At 37.7% G+C, this 20,412-nt stretch overlaps 1 protein-coding gene across 4 annotated transcripts in view; it reads right to left on the bottom strand.

Moving 5' to 3' along the window:
• Positions 1-20,412, bottom strand: part of ATXN10 (ataxin 10) — a 106,662-nt gene that overhangs the window by 85,810 nt on the left and 440 nt on the right. The window contains exons 1-3 of one of the 4 annotated variants that reach the window (XM_013947898.2): positions 19,593-20,223; positions 15,180-15,371; positions 11,615-11,697 (exon numbers count right to left, since the gene is read on the bottom strand). In XM_013947898.2, the coding sequence (XP_013803352.1) occupies positions 11,615-11,697; positions 15,180-15,367 (271 nt within the window). In that variant the 5' untranslated portion in view covers positions 15,368-15,371; positions 19,593-20,223. Of the gene's footprint in view, positions 1-11,614; positions 11,698-15,179; positions 15,372-17,773; positions 17,850-19,592; positions 20,224-20,412 lie in introns of those variants that run through there. The other 3 variants (XM_067305093.1, XM_067305080.1, XM_067305074.1) reach the window with 3 other exon arrangements.

The raw sequence follows: 20,412 nt of genomic DNA on the forward strand, positions 1-20,412 counted from the left end.
GCAAAAACATTATAGTTTTCTATCAAAGGACAGGGAAGAAAATTTCCATCCATAATAGAATATTAATTTTGTTTTTCATACATTTGCCTTTACAGTCAATCAATGGACACCATTGCTGATATTTCTGTACGTTTTGATTCATGTATATTTATGCAGATGAAAAACATGCTTCATGGTGAATCTTACTGGCATACTCACTGGTAGGGCAGGGAACAGTGAGGAAGGAAGGATGGACGGACAGAAGGATGGACGGAAGGACAGGGCTCACAGAACACTGCGTTTAAAGGTCCACAGAAATACAGGCATTACTGTTCATTTCAAGCTTCAACCAGAGTAACCAGTAACCAGAAACCATTCTAATTAAATAGACATCAGCAAACTCCCGTTTCCTTTGTGCTCCAAGTGGATATAAGTCCACATTATAAAACCACTATGCATGTGTCATAAATCAGCAACATCTTGGCAGGCTGTGGTAGAAAGCCTCCAAATTGCACAAGGAAAAAAAAAAAATCCAGCCGCATGTACTGCCTAGAATTAATATCAGTAGCTAGAGAGGGGAACCCCACAAGGCAGCCCATTGACTACTTATTGTTACAACTTAAAGATATTAATTCAGGTTAGTCTCTCTCCTAGAAGGAACAGAATGATTTACACTGATTCTAAGACAGCCACCGCCACTGTCTGCCAGTACAGCAGTCAAAACAATTTGCCATGAATATCATAGAAATGACAGTTTTGATTATCAGTACAAAGAACAATGAACTGTTTGAAAGCACTAGCTTTTTTGTCACTACTCCAAAGCCTGCTTTCAATTCCAGCCATGTCAGCAGTGTCAGACAGGTGAACCTCTCAAGGCAGGATCTGGTTTGTAGTTCAGATCATATCCCAACAAGCCACTGCAAAAACTCTGTACATGTATACTCACAGTCCACTGTAAATACAGTAATTCAGGTTAGCACATCTTAAATCAGTCACTGCAGAATCAAGACAGTGACAGCAAAAATTCTACAGTGTAACCCAAAGTAGGAGAAATACCACAAAGAACCACTGGATTCAAAGGAGGTAGGAAAGTTAGACCACAATTAGGAAGGTTTTTTTGTTTTGTTTTGTGTTTTTTTTTTAATAGGAGTGGAGTGTAACAATCTTTCACAGGACTAAAAGGATAAACACAACAAGCTGGAATTTACTATATCTGGAAATAAGATCCTACAAACACTACTGCCTGTGGTAACAAGGGTCTAGAATTGATAATTCAGGCCCTCCTCAAGCCTTTATTCTTAAGTTAGAAGCCTCACTCCCCTTCTCTTTTTTGTTAACGCAAGAAAATGTCACAGTTTTGAATAGCGTCCCCAGTCCTAAAACTGCCCTTCAACAGATCTGAACTCACTCTCCTCAAAACTCACTCCATTCCAGATGTTATAGAATGAGAAAAACACAGTCAGACTTGTATAAAGTTTCCATATTCATACTAAAAGTCAGAGCCAAGCCATGTTTGTGAACACAGATGCATCAGGCTGAAAACAATAGTAACAATAGCATTTATTCAAAATGGCAGTTATTGCTGTATTACATAAAAAATAGTTTACTGTACTAGCCATGCAGGGCACAGTTATGTAAGATCACCCCCCCTCCAGAAGAATAGCAGTATTGCAGAGTTAGTTGTGCCTATATACACAGCAGAAAATTCAGAGCACAGAAATCACAGGATATAGGAGTTAACCACTCAGCATTGGAAGCAGTAGAACTGCAGACAGGGGCAATATTACATGGACAAAAGCTGAAGAGAATTCAGTTTGCCAGCACATGACAATTCATTGGTTTGACTAGTCTTAGTCCAGATTTGGCTTTTTTCTTTTCTGTAGACTGCTGAAAGAGGTGTAAAGACTAGCTCCTTATTTTGCAGTTTCTGAAAAAAGGCCAAGGAGCAAAGACCTGGAACAAAGACCTGAACCGAAGCCCACTCAAGTCATAGTTTGGTCCAAAATCCATTAAAGGCAGTGGAAAGACTCTGAGGAGCAAGAAACCTTTCGTATCCACAGAAAGTGGCATCATGCTGACATATGTAGGAAGGGTGAAGCTTGCACTGCTATAATCGTTGCCATAGATGTTCAGAAGAAAGTTCATTGAAAAGCTGTGACAATATTTACTAAAACACAGCAGACAGAGCTGTCCTAAAGTTAGAACTGTAGTACAGACAGGATTGAGGTATACTTCCACCTGGTAATTTACCATCACTCAGCAGCAAAAAGGCGTAAATCCTGTCTATATCATTAATTAGCAAAGCGGCAACTAACTAACTAACTAACTAGTTTCTAACCATTGTTAGAAAATCTTGCACTTGCTTCCTAGCATGGATGTTTCTGGGAGATGCTCACATCACCTTTCAGAAACACTCAAATTCACATTCACTTTATAAATTAATGAGCTAAACACAAAGAAACAAAAAGCCATATGGTACTAAAACAGCAGACCAATTATTTATAACTTTCCTGTTCAGTAAAGTAGTAAAATGCTCTGAGCTATAATAATTAGGGGATAGCAAAACTTTAAAAACACAGAATTTTTTTTAAGCTATGGAAACATGAAACTAAAATCCCAATACAAGTGCAAATAGCAGTTTACTTCTACCAGATAGTGCATCAACTGATTGTTAGGGCATACACTCTGCAAATGCTACAAAGACCATGAAAATCCCAATATTATTTTTACAGACTGGAAAAACACAAAGGCCAAAAACAACACCAATAATTCAAATAATAAACTCATGCTTATGTTTACATAAAAGTTTGATGAGTATAATATATTCGTCACACTCCCGCAATTATTCCCCGAAAATACTATAAATATTATTTTGACAATGTAATTATAGTTTTTACTTTAACAGTGGCAGCAAAGTACTGGCACCAATCCCCTATCCAAAAAGTCTCGATAGACAAAAGCAAAGATCACACATGGAAACTGGCAGTTCTTAAGATTAGGGCTGTCCCTTATTTATATGGCTAAAAAAAGTCCGTTTAAATTAGCATCTGGTTTATTTAGGCTGTAAAACGTAAGTAGTTTATTTGTGCTAACAGCAGGCAAAAGGAAACCCCAAATACAAAAATAAATGAGGAAAAAGATTTAAATATTCTCTTTTTGTCTAAGCAAATGAAACATACTCTTTTCATAATGCTTGTTGGGAATTAACTCCATGGATTGCAGGCTCATTCAGGAACCTCCCTTTCCCACTTCCTCACTCTTGAAAGAAAAGCTAATATGGCTATGTACTGAAATTGATTAAGTTACTATTAACAGTTCATGATTTTTTGACCCTGTATGACAATTAGAATGGTTCAAGCTTTATAAACACTTATTCTCTCATTCCACAAAAATCAGCACATAACATTTCTGACTCGCACAATGGATTTCCGGTGTAATAATTTACAGTATTTGCTCACCAAAAATCTTTCAGTTTGCCTCCTCCTCCAGAGATAAATATAGAAGGCATTGATGTGGGAAGAGAGGAAGGATCTACTTTTAGGAGGACAGTCCTGTTGGTTTAAATTTAGTAGCCATTGAATTTAAGTCTCCAAGATACAATTTAAAAGTTGCATCTCCAACTGTATTATGCTACAACCAAATCCTTATAACCAACCAAGTCTGCGTGGAGACACTTGTTGTTCAAACAGCAAAAATCAGACCTCAGTTTATAGGCAATAAAATTTAACAATGGTTTCCCAAACGCACTGGGTGAGCACTGGATCTTTACTCTGCTATTAAGTCCATCTAGTAAAAATTTACTGTTCCATCACACTTTCCAGGCGTATTTTAAAATATTTATTTTTCATATAATATATAAAAGAAAAGTAGTAGGAATTTGGGAATGAAACTATTCAGGACAACTTGGTTACAGAGCTACAAAAAGCAATAAAAGCAGAATGCAAATTTTTTTTTAAGAATAAAACAGAAACATGACAGATACCGAACAGAAAATAAAAGAGAAGCACAGAGGATGATTAGAGGCAGACTTCTTGGTCAATACTGGCTATTTGTTACAGAATATTTAGGCTCCATATTTGGCCACTCTCTTTCTCTTTCCTGTTAATTTAAAACACATTGCTGAATGACCAGTCATTCCAAATGATTAACTAAAGGGAAAAAAAAAAAAAAAAAGGAATGATCAAAAATGAGTCTCGGATAGTTAGATTCTTATGCCCATATGTAGGCCCTAAATGCCCTGATTTTCAAACTAAGAGTTTCTGCAGGGGCACAGGTCAGAGGCATTCTGAAAAATCTGAGTATTTACTTTTAGCTCATTTTCCCTATTGCCAAGATAAAATCTTTTCAATGGGACCAAAAGAAACAGTGTGGCTGTTGCCATTGCTTTGTAGGGGAAGAAAAACACAACATTAAATAAAATATTGAAAAGAATCAAAGAACAGGTAAGGACACAGGACTACCTGTTTAAAAAAAATAAAAAGGAAAATCAATTTTGTGTCCTTTGGCAGGTTTGAGAATATCACCTTCCTCTGCTTTTCGACACCCTCAAAATTAACCATTATCTTTTCTCCAGTACATTTCCAACTTGCAAATGGTTGAGCGCAGATTTAAGTCAGAGCAAAGAAATAGCTCAAGTTGTTTCACTGTACGTAAGGACAGACACAAAAGGTTTATTTCTCCTAGCCTGCCTTTCTCGTGGAAGTAGAAATCACTTCAATCATTTAACTGATAGTAATTCACATTGTTTTTGTTTTCAGGGCTAACTTTGCAAAGACAACTAAACATTATTTTACTCAAATTTTCCTTTAGAAAAACCAAAACATTTGATGAAACATCTCCTTTTCTGTAAAGCCTTGAAAATGACTCCTAGTTAACAATCTTTTAGAAAGGATAAGCCATCCAGTGTAGTTTCTGGGAATTCCCGATTTCCCCTTCCCTATTTCTTTTCAGGGATCTCTCAAAGGATGTCAGCATGATTTCCTGTGTTACACGAACACCTACAGCTTATAATTCCAGTGGCTTTTTAAACACAGCATGTCCTCGCCTTGAAGAGCTTACAAAGAACTCAAGTATTCTTCTTTGCTCAACTGTGTGATGTTCTCCTCCTGTGGATCTCAGGAGGAGGAGGTTTTCCTCTTGCTATTTCATCAAAGACAAGATGCTTCCATCCCATCTGGCTTTTGCAAGCAGTAATGCATCTGGAAGCTATATATAGCCTAAAGTTACCTTATCTCTTATTTTTGTGGTTATAGGCACATACACCCTTATGCTGTTTTTTATATATAAAATATATATATATATTTGTTTTCTTTTTTTTCTTCTTTTTAATCGTCTGAAGGAGAGATGTTTGGCAAGTTGTTTTTATTTTTACAGAGTTCTGAACTCAAAGGTTACCTATTGACATTTATTCTGCTACATTTCCAGTACAGAGTACTTCTCTTCAGCATTAACAGATTAAAAAGGAATACTTATCAATGCACTTTTTCCCAAGACCATGATCAACCAATAAACCAACAATGGATCATAAGCTATTGGTTTTTCATTAACTGAAAGAAGATACATGGGAGCAACAGCTGATCTGGTCCAAATCAGTCTGATATCTGAAAGAACATCTAACTGAAGCTGAACCCAGATAATTACTAATGCTGTTGGCAGGCAGAGAAAACCACTGAACACTTTTCAAACAGAGTGGTCATCTTTAACTGAACAGCATCACAGGCCTTCCTCTCTTCTGCCCAAAGAAACAAACATTTCTTTATAGTTCCATGTAAGTACATGGCATTTGGGTATTTTAAAACAAGATATTCTGTATTTCCCCAAACACTCTCCTTTAGGAAAGGAGGTGCAAACACATGTTAGATGGTTGATAGTCATGTTGCTAAACATCCTACCAGAAAGTGCTCACATTCTTATCGTAAGTACAATATAAAAATTCTACATAGAGTCATATTTCACCACTGCTTTTAAAGGATTGCTTTAAGTGCTGTTCTCAGTTTAACTACATCTGCACACTTTTCTGAAAACTGGAAGCAAAGTCAAAGTGTTGTTCAAGGATCCAAGCTTATCATCCACTGTAATTTACTCAACATTTCTGGACTTCATGATATTAAGAAAAAGGAACAACCTAAACCTTTGTACAGCAGCTAGCTTTACTGGAGTGTGATTTTGACCGAAATCTCCAGGAGCAGCTGTCACATTAACACTAATACTGCTGTTAATAATTTCCTATTAATGCATGTTTATGCTCATTACTGTGGTTGGTTAAAACTTCCAGAGATGGGACAGGTGGCATCAGCACAGCACAAAAATACCTATATGCTACTTGGTTTAAAGCTAGCTCAAGTATCCCCAGCAGCCTGGAACTGAGGAACACTGGTCTAATGCTCAGAGCACCTCCCTCAGGCGCACACAATCGCAGCATTGCTCAGCTGTTGACATGGTGCAGTTGCACTCAGTTCTACTCAGAGAGTACAATCAACTCATTCAGAGAAGTCGCATAACAAATTGTACCACACAGAGCAACTATCAGGCATTCAGTGCCTTTTCATCCTTCAGGATGAAAATACTGCAAAGTATTTTGGCAGATAAACACTTTTTAAGCAATTATGCTGGAATTCAAAGCACAGAATTCTTCAGCATGTGGAATATTTTGAGGTGGTGAAAGGTTTGAGGAGATCTATTTACAAACAAAAAGATTAAAGCTCCTTCTGTCCCCAAAATCAATGGAAGGATCAGACAAGACGCAGCCTATTGAACATAAGCTTGCTTCAAAACTGGCATGTCCTCTCTACGATTTATCAGGGAGAAACAAAGTTACCAGTTTTTCCATATTTCAGAGGGGAATCCTAAATCCCAATCTCAGACTCTGGAATCTAAAGATAGATCATCTTGACAAATCTCAATGTACCTTCCCAAAGGTCTGCTAGATTCTGCTAGAGAGCTTAAGACTTGCCATAGGAAAAAGGGGTGGGGGTGGGGAACAAGACATGCTATGAAGTGAAGGAAATTTTCTACTTGGGCTTCTGACAAGGGTATTTCCTATGTCTGCTACAATCCCTAACATACTGAACTACTTCTTAGCTCTTACGAGATTTGGATCTGCTTTAAGTTCAGTTAAAGTTCATCTGGCAGCTACATCAGCTTGTTCTTCTGGTGAGCATTCTTGGTCTTTGTACCCACAATGGAAAAAAAGCTTGTTATCCTGGGGCTTTTTTAATTACAAAAAAAAGCCTACAACAAAAGGCATGTAGGGTACTATGAAATTTCTCACTAAATCTACACTCTGGAGAGATTTAAATCTTTGTTTATTAAACTCGAAGTTAAATTTTGAAAAACTCATTACCTATTTGTTGGAAGACGGTGTTCTTAAATCAGTTAACAAGGAAATACAATGGGCCTTCTGGCATACAGCATTTCAGCATGGGTAGGTACTGCTCCTACATCTTCAATCCCTATTCAAAGTAATTCTGATCTAGTGGTTGGGGGGTGGTGTTTGTCATCTTCTCTGTCTTTCTACAAGGAATATCCAAGACCCATAATCCAAGGGTAATTACTACCTTACACAATTGCCCACTTCCTAGATTTTCACTGTTTATAGCTGTAAGAACACCAAGGACAAGCTTAGTTTTCAGAGACTGTCCAGAAAGCATAGTACTTAAATTCTTCTCTACTCAGTGACTGGAAAGTTCCTTTTCTTGCAGAGAGAGGAAGTAGGATCACTGGAGCAAGAAGAAAACAGAGCATGTAAGAAAACAGAACATGTTTAGAAGTAGATGTTACTTATCTGACACCCATCAGTCTTGACCCTACCCAGAGGAAAAGAATCATTAAACAGTTCTTTAGCATCATTGCACACCAACTCCCTGCACTCATCTGGCTGCTGAGTTTCACTTATCTTACACTGCAGCTTCTTAGAGTAGGTATCCTCCTCCAAGTACCACACAGTATGAATTGCTCAGTATGCAATTACTACTATGTATTTTAAGCAAATACAAGACTAAGAATTAGGCTATAGAGTGCAATTGAAACTAAGACAATCAACTTGAGAAATAAGTGAGGAAGAGTTGGGACAAACAGTAACACGACAAGGGAGAGGCCTAAAAGCTCTCTCAATATATGTATTAAAAAGAGAGAAGACCATTACTACAAGAAAGGCTGGCTTGCAAGATATTTATTTGCTTTATATAATGAGTTAATTTATATTTTTAGCTATCTGAAGCCTTAGAGAGCTATCCCAGGACAGATGCTCCAACTCACCTTCAGCTTTCCTGGCTCATTGCCTTAGTGGCATATCATGTACTCAAGACAACAGCTTTTTCCACAGCTGGCTGGGAGAAGTAAGTTACAAGCATAGAAGAATTTATCCAACCGTGTTTATTGAAGAAAGAGAATAAGACACACAGAAAACTTGCGGTAGAGTAATTTCAGTGAATATATTTAAGTGAGGACCCAAATTAAGCATGCATAATACCATCATGGGCCTAACAAAGATAAAGCAAACTATTAAAAAAGTTATTTCTGATAGCAGAGAAAACGCAAAGAAGTCTGGATTTAAGCAAACAAATCTTAGTGAGAGTTTTTAAACACAGCATTTTGCATGCCATCTCCTTTTTTGCTGCTTTAATCATTTATATAACATTACAACAGATAGTTCCACCCCTCCCTGAATGCAACCACATTGGTTACGGTACCTGCCAGAGTTGTAATATATACTCTATTTCAGTTCTGTTTTTATCCATTACAAATTGTAGTACATTCTGAACTTTCCTACAAAAGTTGCCACACCACTCAGAGAGACTTAACCGTTACAAATGGATAAAGGAGTGAAAACATATCACAGATCTGATTAACGGGAGTTTTCAATCTGCATAAAGAATTTATAATCTCTTTCCTTCATAAATACATTGAAATTGGGGCTTCAAATTTATTTAGGCTACAGTTTGTTTTGGGGGAGTTTTCATTTTAGCCTGAACTAAAGACAAAAACACTATTTAGTGCTGTTCACCCTGCAATACAGCTTTATTTCTTTGTCCTTATATTTCATGTAGATTGTTGCTGTGGAAGCAAAGGGGAGGCTGCCATCAGTCACCAACGATGAATACTTTTTTTAAAGGTATTTAAAATACCTTAAAGATACAGACAGGCACCAAGAGGGATCATCAGATCCAAGAAGCCATTTAAACGTGGAAACAGGACAGAGCTCCAAATGAGCAACTTCAAATATTCCATTTAACACCTAATTATCTGCAGGAACAAAATACATATGTTACTCTAGTCTTGAGACATGATTTCACATATGAAATATGAGGAGGAAAACCATAAAGCAGAAATATAGTTAGTAAATACAGTAACATTTACTAATTTCATGGGTTTCTTTTGTTTCAACAGTGCTATCCAAGACCAATTTAGGAATTTACCTCACTTAAAAGTACTTCTAATAATCCCAAATTGAATGTAATTGTTACCTTCTGAGGCATGCACTTTGGAAGGAGATTGTGCTCTAGGGACCAGCTTAATTTTCACTTAGAACTGAGCTAATCATATTACTCAGCATGGAATAAGCAACACTTTCTTCTCTATAAATCTTTTTGTTGTACTAACATAAATGGAGTACCTAAGCCATGTTCATCACAGATGTTTCCCAACCAGATCAATACTAGACAGAGTATCAAATGAACTGTCTATTCTGCGGTCAATATATCATATTTTAGTTATAACTCAAACTTATTTTGTCATAAAAATCCTATGATGAATGACTACGGAGCTACAAAACACTTTTTATCGAAATATTCTTAAAAACTTTCTGGTCAGTTTCCCCCCTTAATTTCCAGTGGTGATAAAAACGATTTTATGGCCTCCTCTGGCTAGAAAAAGGAGTCTGAAGCAGTTAATCAAGTTACTGTTTTTCTTCCCCTTTTCTTTCTTTATTGCTGTACAGCATTCATATTCAACAGCAGGGGAACAGCACACATGCATACATTAAGTCATCAAGGAGGGGTCAGCAGCCCCAAGACTGAAGGGAAAACCTCATGCCATGCAAGTAGCCAAAAAGAAAGGGGTACATCCTACTCACTCCCCTCCAGTTGCGGTGAGGAACCACTGAAGGGTGGTTCTCTCACACTGGCATCCCTGATGCTTTGGGTAAGCAGAAGGTGGTAAGTCTACTTCCCCAGGACAGCCTTTCTATCTTACGGCTGTCAAGGACCCTAGTAGGGACAATGTCCTGCTGGGCAAAGCCAGCATTTCTGTTCCCATCATTCTTCCTCTACTCTTACTGGTCTATGAAGTGGTCAACTGTGGGCAGGACACTCTTGCCCTCCAGGCTTGTCCCAATCCTCCTTGTTCGACTCTGACATAGCTCGAGAGTCACTCCTACATGCTGCCAGTTCCTCCTCTTTACATGCATTGAGTGGGGCCTCCTTTTGCAGCCCACAGGGTTTGGTACTCGTCCTCTCACACTAAAGGACCGTACTAGCATCACTGATTCCAGCAAGGGGTGAAGCAGTGAACGTAGCTTAGACATAAGACTATCACATGCCAAAATGTTGCATTTTGAGCCAATTACAGTAGTGGGAGGAAAAACAGTCTTCTCGACTTCACTGCTTTTCCCCAGCTTCATAAAGGTGTTTGAAGGCAGTCACTGTATGATGTGAGTTTCATCCCCTTTCATAAAATGAGAGAAAACGAGCAACAGGAACCCAGTAAAAACCTCAACTAAGTAAAAGGAGTAAAAAGAAATAAAAGCAGCAGGAGAAACAAGATGTTCCCTACTCTCTATAACCATAAAGGGGTCCAATGCCCAATATCAAGCTCCACATGCACACACAGGGAAACACAATGGGAAGAGAATTACTGAAAATGTCTTAACGTTTGACAAAATGAGTTTGGTAGAAATAGGCAGCAATAACTGGCATTAAACAGGAAAGATATGTCAGTTAAATTTTCTCTTCACTACATAAAAAAACTGAAAAAGACTCACTCATTAAGGACAGTGCTCAAATCAGTACTTAGTTGTAGCAAATATTACCCTGGCTGTCCAGCAAGCACAGTACAGAGACAAAGAGGGAAGAGGGACGAGGGGGAAAGAAAAAAAAAAAAAAATCACAGCCACAATTTGTGGAGTCAGATAAGTTATTTCTCAAGTGTCATCAAGGAAAGAAACAAGAGTGTTTCTTCATTCCAGTATGTTTGCAGATCAGATAAAGAGACAATAAAACAGCAGAACATATTTATTAATAGACACATTTAAGGAATTTTTCCTTTTCCCAGTTTAAATATCCTTAATAATTTTAAGGCAGTTTCCACATATCTTCCCTTTAACAGTCTGCAGGGCAGAGTTGATGGAGAATACAATGGGAGTAGTTAAGAAAAAGAAAGAAAAGATTTTTGCTGACATTTTTTTCAAGCAGCATAGGAGAAGGCTCTCAATTCCTAACGTCTTTAGTCAACTTTTAAAATACCAACTACACACACTCTTTTGGCCTTCCATCCCACCATCCACAATAATGGAGAAAGAAAGGGGAATAGAATTAGCATGCTACTATTCAAGAAACAATTAAGCTCATTATATCACCATGTGATTTCCCACATAAATATACCAGGCAAATTACACATTTAACAAAATTCATAGCCTTACCAGTCAATAATGATTCTTGTTTCACTTGTGCTCCATGAAGTACTTTGATCAAATGGACAGATGTAGCAATCAGACCCAAGTTCCTATTGTTAAGTCGGAAAAAAACAAAAAATTGTTTGATACTAAATACACTAAGATAAGCAGACACGCCTCTTCACTGAAGTTAATAACAAATTTTTAATGTCCTCAGAAACTTTGAAATAAAAAGGAGTTTTGCCTACTTAAACATGCTTGGCTACATCAACAGCCATAATATTGCTATCACAAGCAAAAGGAATGGGCTTATTTTTTGTTTCAGACCCCTAGCTTAGCCATAAACACTTTGTATTCTTCAAGACAGCAGATTTGTATCCTTTGCCATAGAGACCCTTTGTATCTCTATCAGAAAAAGAACATCTAGAATGGAAGGAGTTTTCACATTGTCAATACTACCATCTTTCCAAATAATCTGTTCTATTAACGGCTAACGCAGATATAATACACAATTACTGGTTGCTTTAAAAGATCTAGTTATCTGGTTGATATACCATCTCTCACTGAGACATGTGTTGATAATATGCGCACAGAGGGAGGGGGACCAAAAATGAACTGTTTTCAAATCCATAGCAACTACATCATATGATTTCAGTTCTTTATGTGACAAGTAGTAAAAGGAGATAACACAGCTTTATAATCTTTTTAATAACTTTTAAAGAATAGCAAACAAACACAATCAGAAGTTCATATGTTTATTCTGAGCTTTCACATATTCTCAGTACCAATCATTATATTCAGCTCCTGAACCAACAGCCACTGATGAACAAAAATCAGTCCAGCCACAACTACTGCCTCAAAAACACAAGTTAATGCAGCGATGTAGTTGAGAAAAGACACTAAACACCCCACATGCCCTCTTATGCTGCCTTAACAACTCTGTGGAATGATGTATTATTTCCCCACTGAACCTTTAGAAACCACTGACTGCTGAACAATGGGAAAACCTTTTAGGCTACCGACATATCTTTGAGTGCATCAGCCTGAACACTAACAATTTTGAAGACAGTACATTCAGCGCTAAGAACCCTTTCCTCTCTTTTTTTCTAAATCCAGTGTTAAAAATCAGCAGGTCATTCCTGTAATTTAAACAATTTTGTTTAAACACTTTGCTTTGTTTGCAGTTCAAGTGTTCAGGGAAAACGTCAATGTGTGTTATTTAGCAATAAACTTTGAAGATTTTAAATACCAGCAAAGCAATTAGTGAATGCCATCAAAAGAACAACACGGACAATCCATAGGGAAACATACAAAACTTTGTGAGGAAAGCAAGGATGCTGAAGTAATTATTTATCCTTGCTCCAATAATAAAGATGTGGTGATGGTACAGCCTGCCGGAAGTAAAGCTAGTTGGAATCAAAAATGCCAAAATTATTTTATTGCCAAAAAACAGTAGACAACTGATATGCCAGCACATGCATGCAACAGGAAGGGAAAAAAAAAGTTAAAGAATGCAGTATACACAGATGGAAGTTTCCAGCTTTTAACTCACTTGTACTTTAGTAGTCAAGCTTTTTGAGAAGAGATGGGCCAGGACAGAGGGTGGCTGAAACTTCAGAAGATGTCAATACCATCCCTATCAAACCTCCACACCTGTGCATGAGTTACTGAAAAAATGTCCTATCACCACAGATAGATGCTGAATAATTATTATGTGCCTTCTGAAGATGTTTTTTAAACCAGCATGTACTCTTTCTCATTAAGTTCTACCATGAAAGGAAGCCAAAGATGCATTTAGAAATATAAAAATACACACACACACACCAGTATACATAAAATCTATTAAAATTAAACATTTCCTACTCCCTCCCAGTCCAAATTACTTTGCAGCAAGCAAAGCAGAAAAACTGACACAGGAAGAAACAAAGCATCATATTCCTCAACAGTTTCAAAGCTTGTTACACAATCCATTTGTTTACAATCTTTGCATTCCTTCCTATGAACTATCAGTTTTGATTTTGTTCAAAAATTTTGTAGGTTTTTTTTTTTGGTATCTAAACATTGCACAATTTAAACCAACGTCAAATACGCATGATTTTTCTTCCATTTACAACTTCTGATCACTCAGGACATTTAACCCCCAAACAAGCTGTGGATTTGCAATAGTTTAAAACCAACACAAAAACATGGCTGATTTACAGCTAGCTCAAAGCACCCAATGTGGTATTTAAGGTAGCATAAGCAGATATGTTGCTACAAAGCCAAAACAGTACCTGACAACTGACCCACATGGTCATTCATGCTACAAGCATGGTCAGAGCCTTCTACACACTTGCCTGCCCCCTTGTGCAATCCAAGGGAAGCATAATTACAAGCATCTGGTTTCCTAAACGCATAAGGCTATGCTAGTTGCCTAATGAGGGTAACTATGCTGCACAGGAGTAAACATTGCAGACTGCTTTTTGTATTCAGAAGCAGGTTGTATATCTGAATTCCATTAGAGAGTAAAAATTAGACCAGTAACTTGGTCATATTTGTCATGCTACTGAAAATGGTATTCCTATCAAAACTCCTAGCTGTGCCATTTTGCTCCTTCTCTTTCACCAACACTAGTGACCATGGGGCTACAGCAAGCTACAACAGCAAATTCAGTCCAGCTGAACACCCACTTAGCAAAAACTAATAAATAAATACATAAGTTTTCTGTCAGATCCATTCTCCAACCCACCCCGCAACATGATCATGAATGCTAGCATTGGCAGAATGAACAGGTAGGAGCCTGAACTTAGATTTAACTTATTCTAAAACCAAAGCCTTCTACTAACAGTTCTGCAATTTTTGTGGTCTAAACAAAATTCTGCCCCCAAACAAATTCTGGAACTTTGTCACATGCCAAAATTTTATTTCACCAGATTTGAAAAGTCCCAAGAAACCAGATTTTACAATTGTATTCCACAATAATTCTTCATGTTCTAACAAACTTGTAATAGCTTCCCCACACCCTTTTTTTCTTTTTAAATTGCAGGACTATTCTTAAACTGCCAGGTTTTCAGTAATTACAGCTAGTTATATCCTAAGCATCCCCTTAATCTTGTTACAGACGTGGGCAAAAACTAGAGCCTGAATAACTTAAGGAGCCAGATTAACTCATTATTACTCATTAATATCAGTTTAATTGTACACGTACCAGGGTTGATTTGCACAATTCTACATACTATACTTTGCCATGAGTGCTAGACAGATCTACATATGTATTAAAAAAATGCTAATCCTGTAACTGACAATTAAACTGTGTACTTACTCATTACACTACCAAAAAAAAAAAATCATAGAAAGAGTATATCACTTGCACAATCAACCCCTACTAAGGACAGAAATGCTTCCGTCCATTATCCAGCAGTGCCCCAAACTCTGTCCTACAAATAGGTCAGCTATTTTTGTTACTTGCATATTTCATTTGAAGGGATTGTGCCAAGCAGGAAATACCAGCTAATAAATCAACTAACACAGCAGTGTAAAATAAGAATCTATATAAAACACAAATATCATAAGGTTATATGTTTGTATGGGTTAAAATGTATCATAACTATACCTCATGACATGTTGATTCTTGACACACTCAACGCAAGCATTCCTCAGACATCTGAAACATTCTGCTATGAGCAGCAGACAGGTGTCTACATCTACCAATTCACAGGACTCCTTGTACACCCATTCAATTTCATTTGAGGCTTTCATCAGGATTTCCAGGAGGTTCTGAAATATACTTTCTTCTGCCATTTCTCTGAAATAAATAAAGTTGTAGTAAGAAAAAAAAGTTTCACTGTCAAAAAGGATCTTCAGGTTAATAAAAAAAAGTATAATTGACATAATATGGTATTTATGCAACAATCTCTAATCATTCTTTACATACAAGGCCTTTCAAGTACAAAGACGAAAATGGCTGTGATGGAGCTGGGTTGTCTAGGGTTTCTCACAGCTTTCCGAAGCCACTTTGGAATCTTAAAAAGTCTCCCTAGTGCAAATAGCTAGCATGATTATACATGACACCGCATGTTCTTGTGAGAATTAGGAATTGGTTTAATTAATGACCACAGTTAACGTCTAGCACAAGATGATTCAGAAGAAGCTATCAGAAGCTTCCCTACAAAATAGTCTGCCACAGATTTCACAGTTAGAAAGAGATGTCATGCAGAAAGCAGGTAGCTGTACTAACCATCATTCTGAAGTGTGTGAATCAAAACCAAGGGAGAAAGAGGATTTTGTCTACTCTAACAGGCAACTACCCCAACATAAAAAGCATTATGCGACTTACAGTGTATCAAGACTTAACAACATAACAGTGCAAAGTCATAAGCACAAAGACCGATACTAAATGAATGGCTCAGAGCTGATACTGAAGTCTTGCACTGAACACTTAGATTCACCAGATTCACTAAACTGATGTGCACATCTGCAAATGATCTATCACACAGATGCGCACAAGTTTCCAAACTACAGCTTTACATACTCTCCACTGATTTTACATTCAGAAAGGAGATAAGGGCAATAGAATAAAACCATAGATAACTCAGATTTGATATAACATGCTGGTGAAAAGAAGCCACAATAAAGAGTGTTTATGGCATTGCTACAGGAACACACAATAAATTTACTCATCCAATACCTCTGACCAGAGTAAAACAAAATGGAAATCCAGGTGCAGTTTCCTTGTCCCTTAGAAAGGCTTACAGTATACTCAAGATCAAACAGAAAAGTTAGATTCTAAGTTTTAAGAGATAAGGTTGAGAAATATCTCCTAAGCTACGAACAGAAGAACATGAGATGAAATGCAAAGTAACATTAAACAAAATATTTTCGCACAGAAAACTCTTCCCTAATTGAGACCTGATCAAACATTAGTAGATGATACCATATTACTGGTGTGCTGCTGTTCTCTTAAATATCCAAACATTTGCACAATTAGAAATTCTTCCTACCCTTTACCAAAGGCAATCACACCTCCTTTAAATCAAACCATGAGCAAAAATATCATTCAATTGCTCCATTAGATTTCAGATCTCCAGGAAATACACATTTTATTCTACAATCTCACCATATTATAGATTAAGACAAATATCCTTACACAATATCCAGCTACATAAAAAACAAGCCACCAGTCAGAACTATCTACAGATGGGAAAAAATACAAGATACTTTTTTTTTTCAGAGGCATTATACTGAGGACAGAAGCAAAACTAAGTGGCACAAGAAAAACAAAACACGGACATGGCCCACAGTCATAAAGAAAACACAATGGAGCTTACATAACCGGAAACAAGATTTGGAGTTTGGTTTTAAGATTTCTTGAGAAAAAGACATTCATGTGACTTGAATCTTCCACTTACAAGTAGTGCGTGAAATGGCAGCAGCTGCACCACAGGTACGTATGCAAAAGAAGATTCAATAGCTGATGCACGACAGAACACCTGACAAATGCATCCACTCGTACACAGATACAAGTTTTTCTAAACAAAGGAACACCCAGCTGGGCTCAGTCCCACACACACAGAAGCTATGTTTGCTCTATTGAGTCAAGATGCCATATGGAACCATTAGCTGCTCATCACCCGCGTTAAATACAACACTGAAATTATTCTAAAATACAAAAACCTTTCAGTCTGATGGCAGTTTCCTTTATATTTACCTATGCAATGAGTTGGACTATCACATGGAAATGTTTGGTCATTTCCTGACTCCAAATTACACAAATCAGTGATTGATGCAAAACGTGTACTAGTATATAACATTCAATTATTTTAAATCAGTAAAACAGGAAAAACGCTGCAAGTACTTTTATCTGTGTTCTAGTAACTCTTGCCATTAAAATAAACACCTTAAAGTTATTTCAACCCTGGAAGAGTTTCTACTCTTGTTACAGAGTTATGCTGTAGAGAAGTAGTTTTAATTGGATATCAGATCACAAAAAATATCAAGCTGTTATGATTTTTCTCTTAATATTAGATTAAAAGTAAAAACCTAAAGAGTGTAGAGATTTGCGCTGAAAAATTGTTTAGTAAAATAAAAAGATGAAAGTCTTTTGTCTGTTCTAACAGAGCAAATATCACATACACAACAAAGTGCCTGTCTTCATCGTGAATGTGGAAACAGACGTGGATTTGGGGGTATCAGCAAGGGTAGACAAACCTCCAAATCTCTCCAATTTTGTTCACTGTGAAGGAAAAAATCATGTGCTCAAGCCAGATGTTTCTGGGCAGAAGTCAAATCTCTTCCTACAATACGAAAGAACAACTTAAGCGAACAAGCAGAAGTTATCCTAACAGAAAGAGACACGACTTTAAGGTTTGGTATAGTAGGATTTTCTTCAGAGAAAATTTAAATGAGACTCTTGTACTTAAACATTTATATACATCATTGCAATTTGAGTGTATGCTACAAAGACATTAAGAAATAAGTCAAGAGTGATTTCAGGCAACTGTTCTGGAGCACTGCTTACATTAATTTTTAAACAATAATCTTTTCTGGGTTATGTCACAGATTCACCTACAGATAAAAATAGCAGCTACAATTACTTAAATTGTATTTTTGAAAAGGAAAATATTCTCCTCCCATAACCTTTTTCCAAATCTTTAAATATTAATCCACAAAATTAGTGAGTGAGGAGACTTCTCGTAGCTTTTAGATGAGGAAATATATTCTGTTGTAAACAGGCCTTGAAATTCATTCAAAATTGTTCTGTGGATTTTCCAAAAACCTCCATTTCCTATGTTTTCTTGCTTATGACAGGATCTTCACAATTTGCTGTTGCCACCTGTCCTTGATTTCAGCATGAAGTAAAATAAGCTGAAGCAACCCAAAAAGAAGCAGAGCAGTGTGTCAAGCAGCCCAGCCCTCAGACAAGGCACAGTCTCTTGTTAAGTCAAAACAGTTAGAATTCACATATCTGTGTCAAAAGAAAGACTACTCTCACTCCTTATAAGATCTAGAGTTTGACTGCTAAAAATAGAAACTGTACAAGATAACATCCTAGTGAATATAGATTTAAAAGCACTCATGCAACCCTGTTCATGAGATCGGGGCTGCAAAAGCATGACACTAGTCAGAAATTACAAGAACAACCCAGCAGTTTGGGATTCTTCATTTCCACTGTGTGTTTTAGGTATTTATACAGTTCCACTCATGTAAGCAGCATTAAAGTATTTATCGTCACAATATTCCTGAGAATAGATAAAGCCTCTTTTAGGGACTAGTAATGGAAGTGCAAAGAAAGCAAGTGCAAAGTTGAGCGTGTACTCAAAGGCACTTGAGGTCTAGAGTAAAGCAGGTAGTTGACCTCAAGTCTCCCAAATTCCACCATACTGTCCTATGGTTAGAAATTATTTTCCTCACCTTATTTGCTCTGAATTATGGACCACTAGAACTCACATTTTTGAACTCTTCTGTAGCTACAAGCAAAACAGATATATCCATCACATAATAACAAAAGACCTATCACTGAACACTGCAGTTTCAAATACTGTGTCCAGTGAATTGTTTCTTCTGGTTCAATAGCAACAACAGTATTTTCCAGGGTTGGCACATTTATGAAGTTGCTCTCACGTGCATTTTTGTCATGTCCAATAGCATATAAACTCATGCTGCAACCTCTTCCCTCTTGAAGGGCCATTACACAGTGTCTCTCTTCCACCAGCCCACCTGTACTCACAAAATTTTATTTTTTGGGACATCAGCCCTCTGTCAAACACAGTTGCAGAGGGAGGGAGGCAAGAAACATGCAGAGAAAGCATCAGCGTATAAGCCCAAAATCTGCACAGTTCTTCTCTGCCCGGAGAAACAGAGAGGAAAACTAAGCTTTTTAATTCTTGTACATAGAAAGACGGCAATAGAATATTTGTAAGTATACCCCCAACATCTAAATATGTATTGAATTAACAAAAACAGTATGAGGAATTTTAAAAAATAACAAAGTTTTATGCTAAACTTTAAAGTTCTATTTCTTCTTTACCTTTAGCAATCTCAGTCACCAGTAACTCCAAACAGCAAGTGTTAAGAGAACTGAATGTGAGCTTCACACCAAACTGCCCAGTCTCCCACTTTCCAGAAAGAGCCGAAATCATTCCTGTACGCGCATTCACGTGGCTGAACCTCTGCACGTCCAAGAAACTGTGCTAAAGCTAACCGAGTTGTGTGGTATTACAGAGGTCCACCCTGACTGTGCGGGTACAAGAACACTCCATATTGACCCTTTGTTTTCTACAGTAACTGCATGCTTTCTATTCATCTCTGAAAGTTACTAATAAGAAGGTATATACGCCTTTCTCCCTGTGTTTTAGTGGCTGCAGCCTGTTCTGGTGCTCAAACCTACAATCGTTGAGGCCTACAGGTATTGCCCTCTACTCAAAGGCCTTGCTCACATCTGGGCTCCACTTGCTGCTGCAGCTGTGCTGCACGAAACCGTTGCCCGGGAAGGACTTCAGTGGGTGCATCTTACCAGTTTCTAGCCAATGCTGTACTAGCCTGCGTAGGGCCCACCACTGCGTTTTGCCCCACAGCAGCTACTCCCACAGTTAAAGCCCAGTTAAAGGGACGCGCCTAAAAGGGTGACTGTTGTCATCCGTCCTTGGCTCACACAGGGAAGGAGCAGACACACCTGAGAGACAGACAGCTTTCTTGTTTCCTTTCCTCCGGGGAGCCGGTACGAAAGCAGGAAGAAGCCCAGGGCTGCCAGCCCCGAGGGGCGGCGAGGTTACCACACACAGGAGCCACCCTCGGTGCCAACCGCTGCCCCCCCGCCCACCACCCCACGAGGAAAGCCCCCGCGAGAC

The sequence above is a fragment of the Apteryx mantelli genome, chromosome 1, assembly GCF_036417845.1.
Source record: "Apteryx mantelli isolate bAptMan1 chromosome 1, bAptMan1.hap1, whole genome shotgun sequence".
Taxonomy (NCBI): domain Eukaryota; kingdom Metazoa; phylum Chordata; class Aves; order Apterygiformes; family Apterygidae; genus Apteryx; species Apteryx mantelli.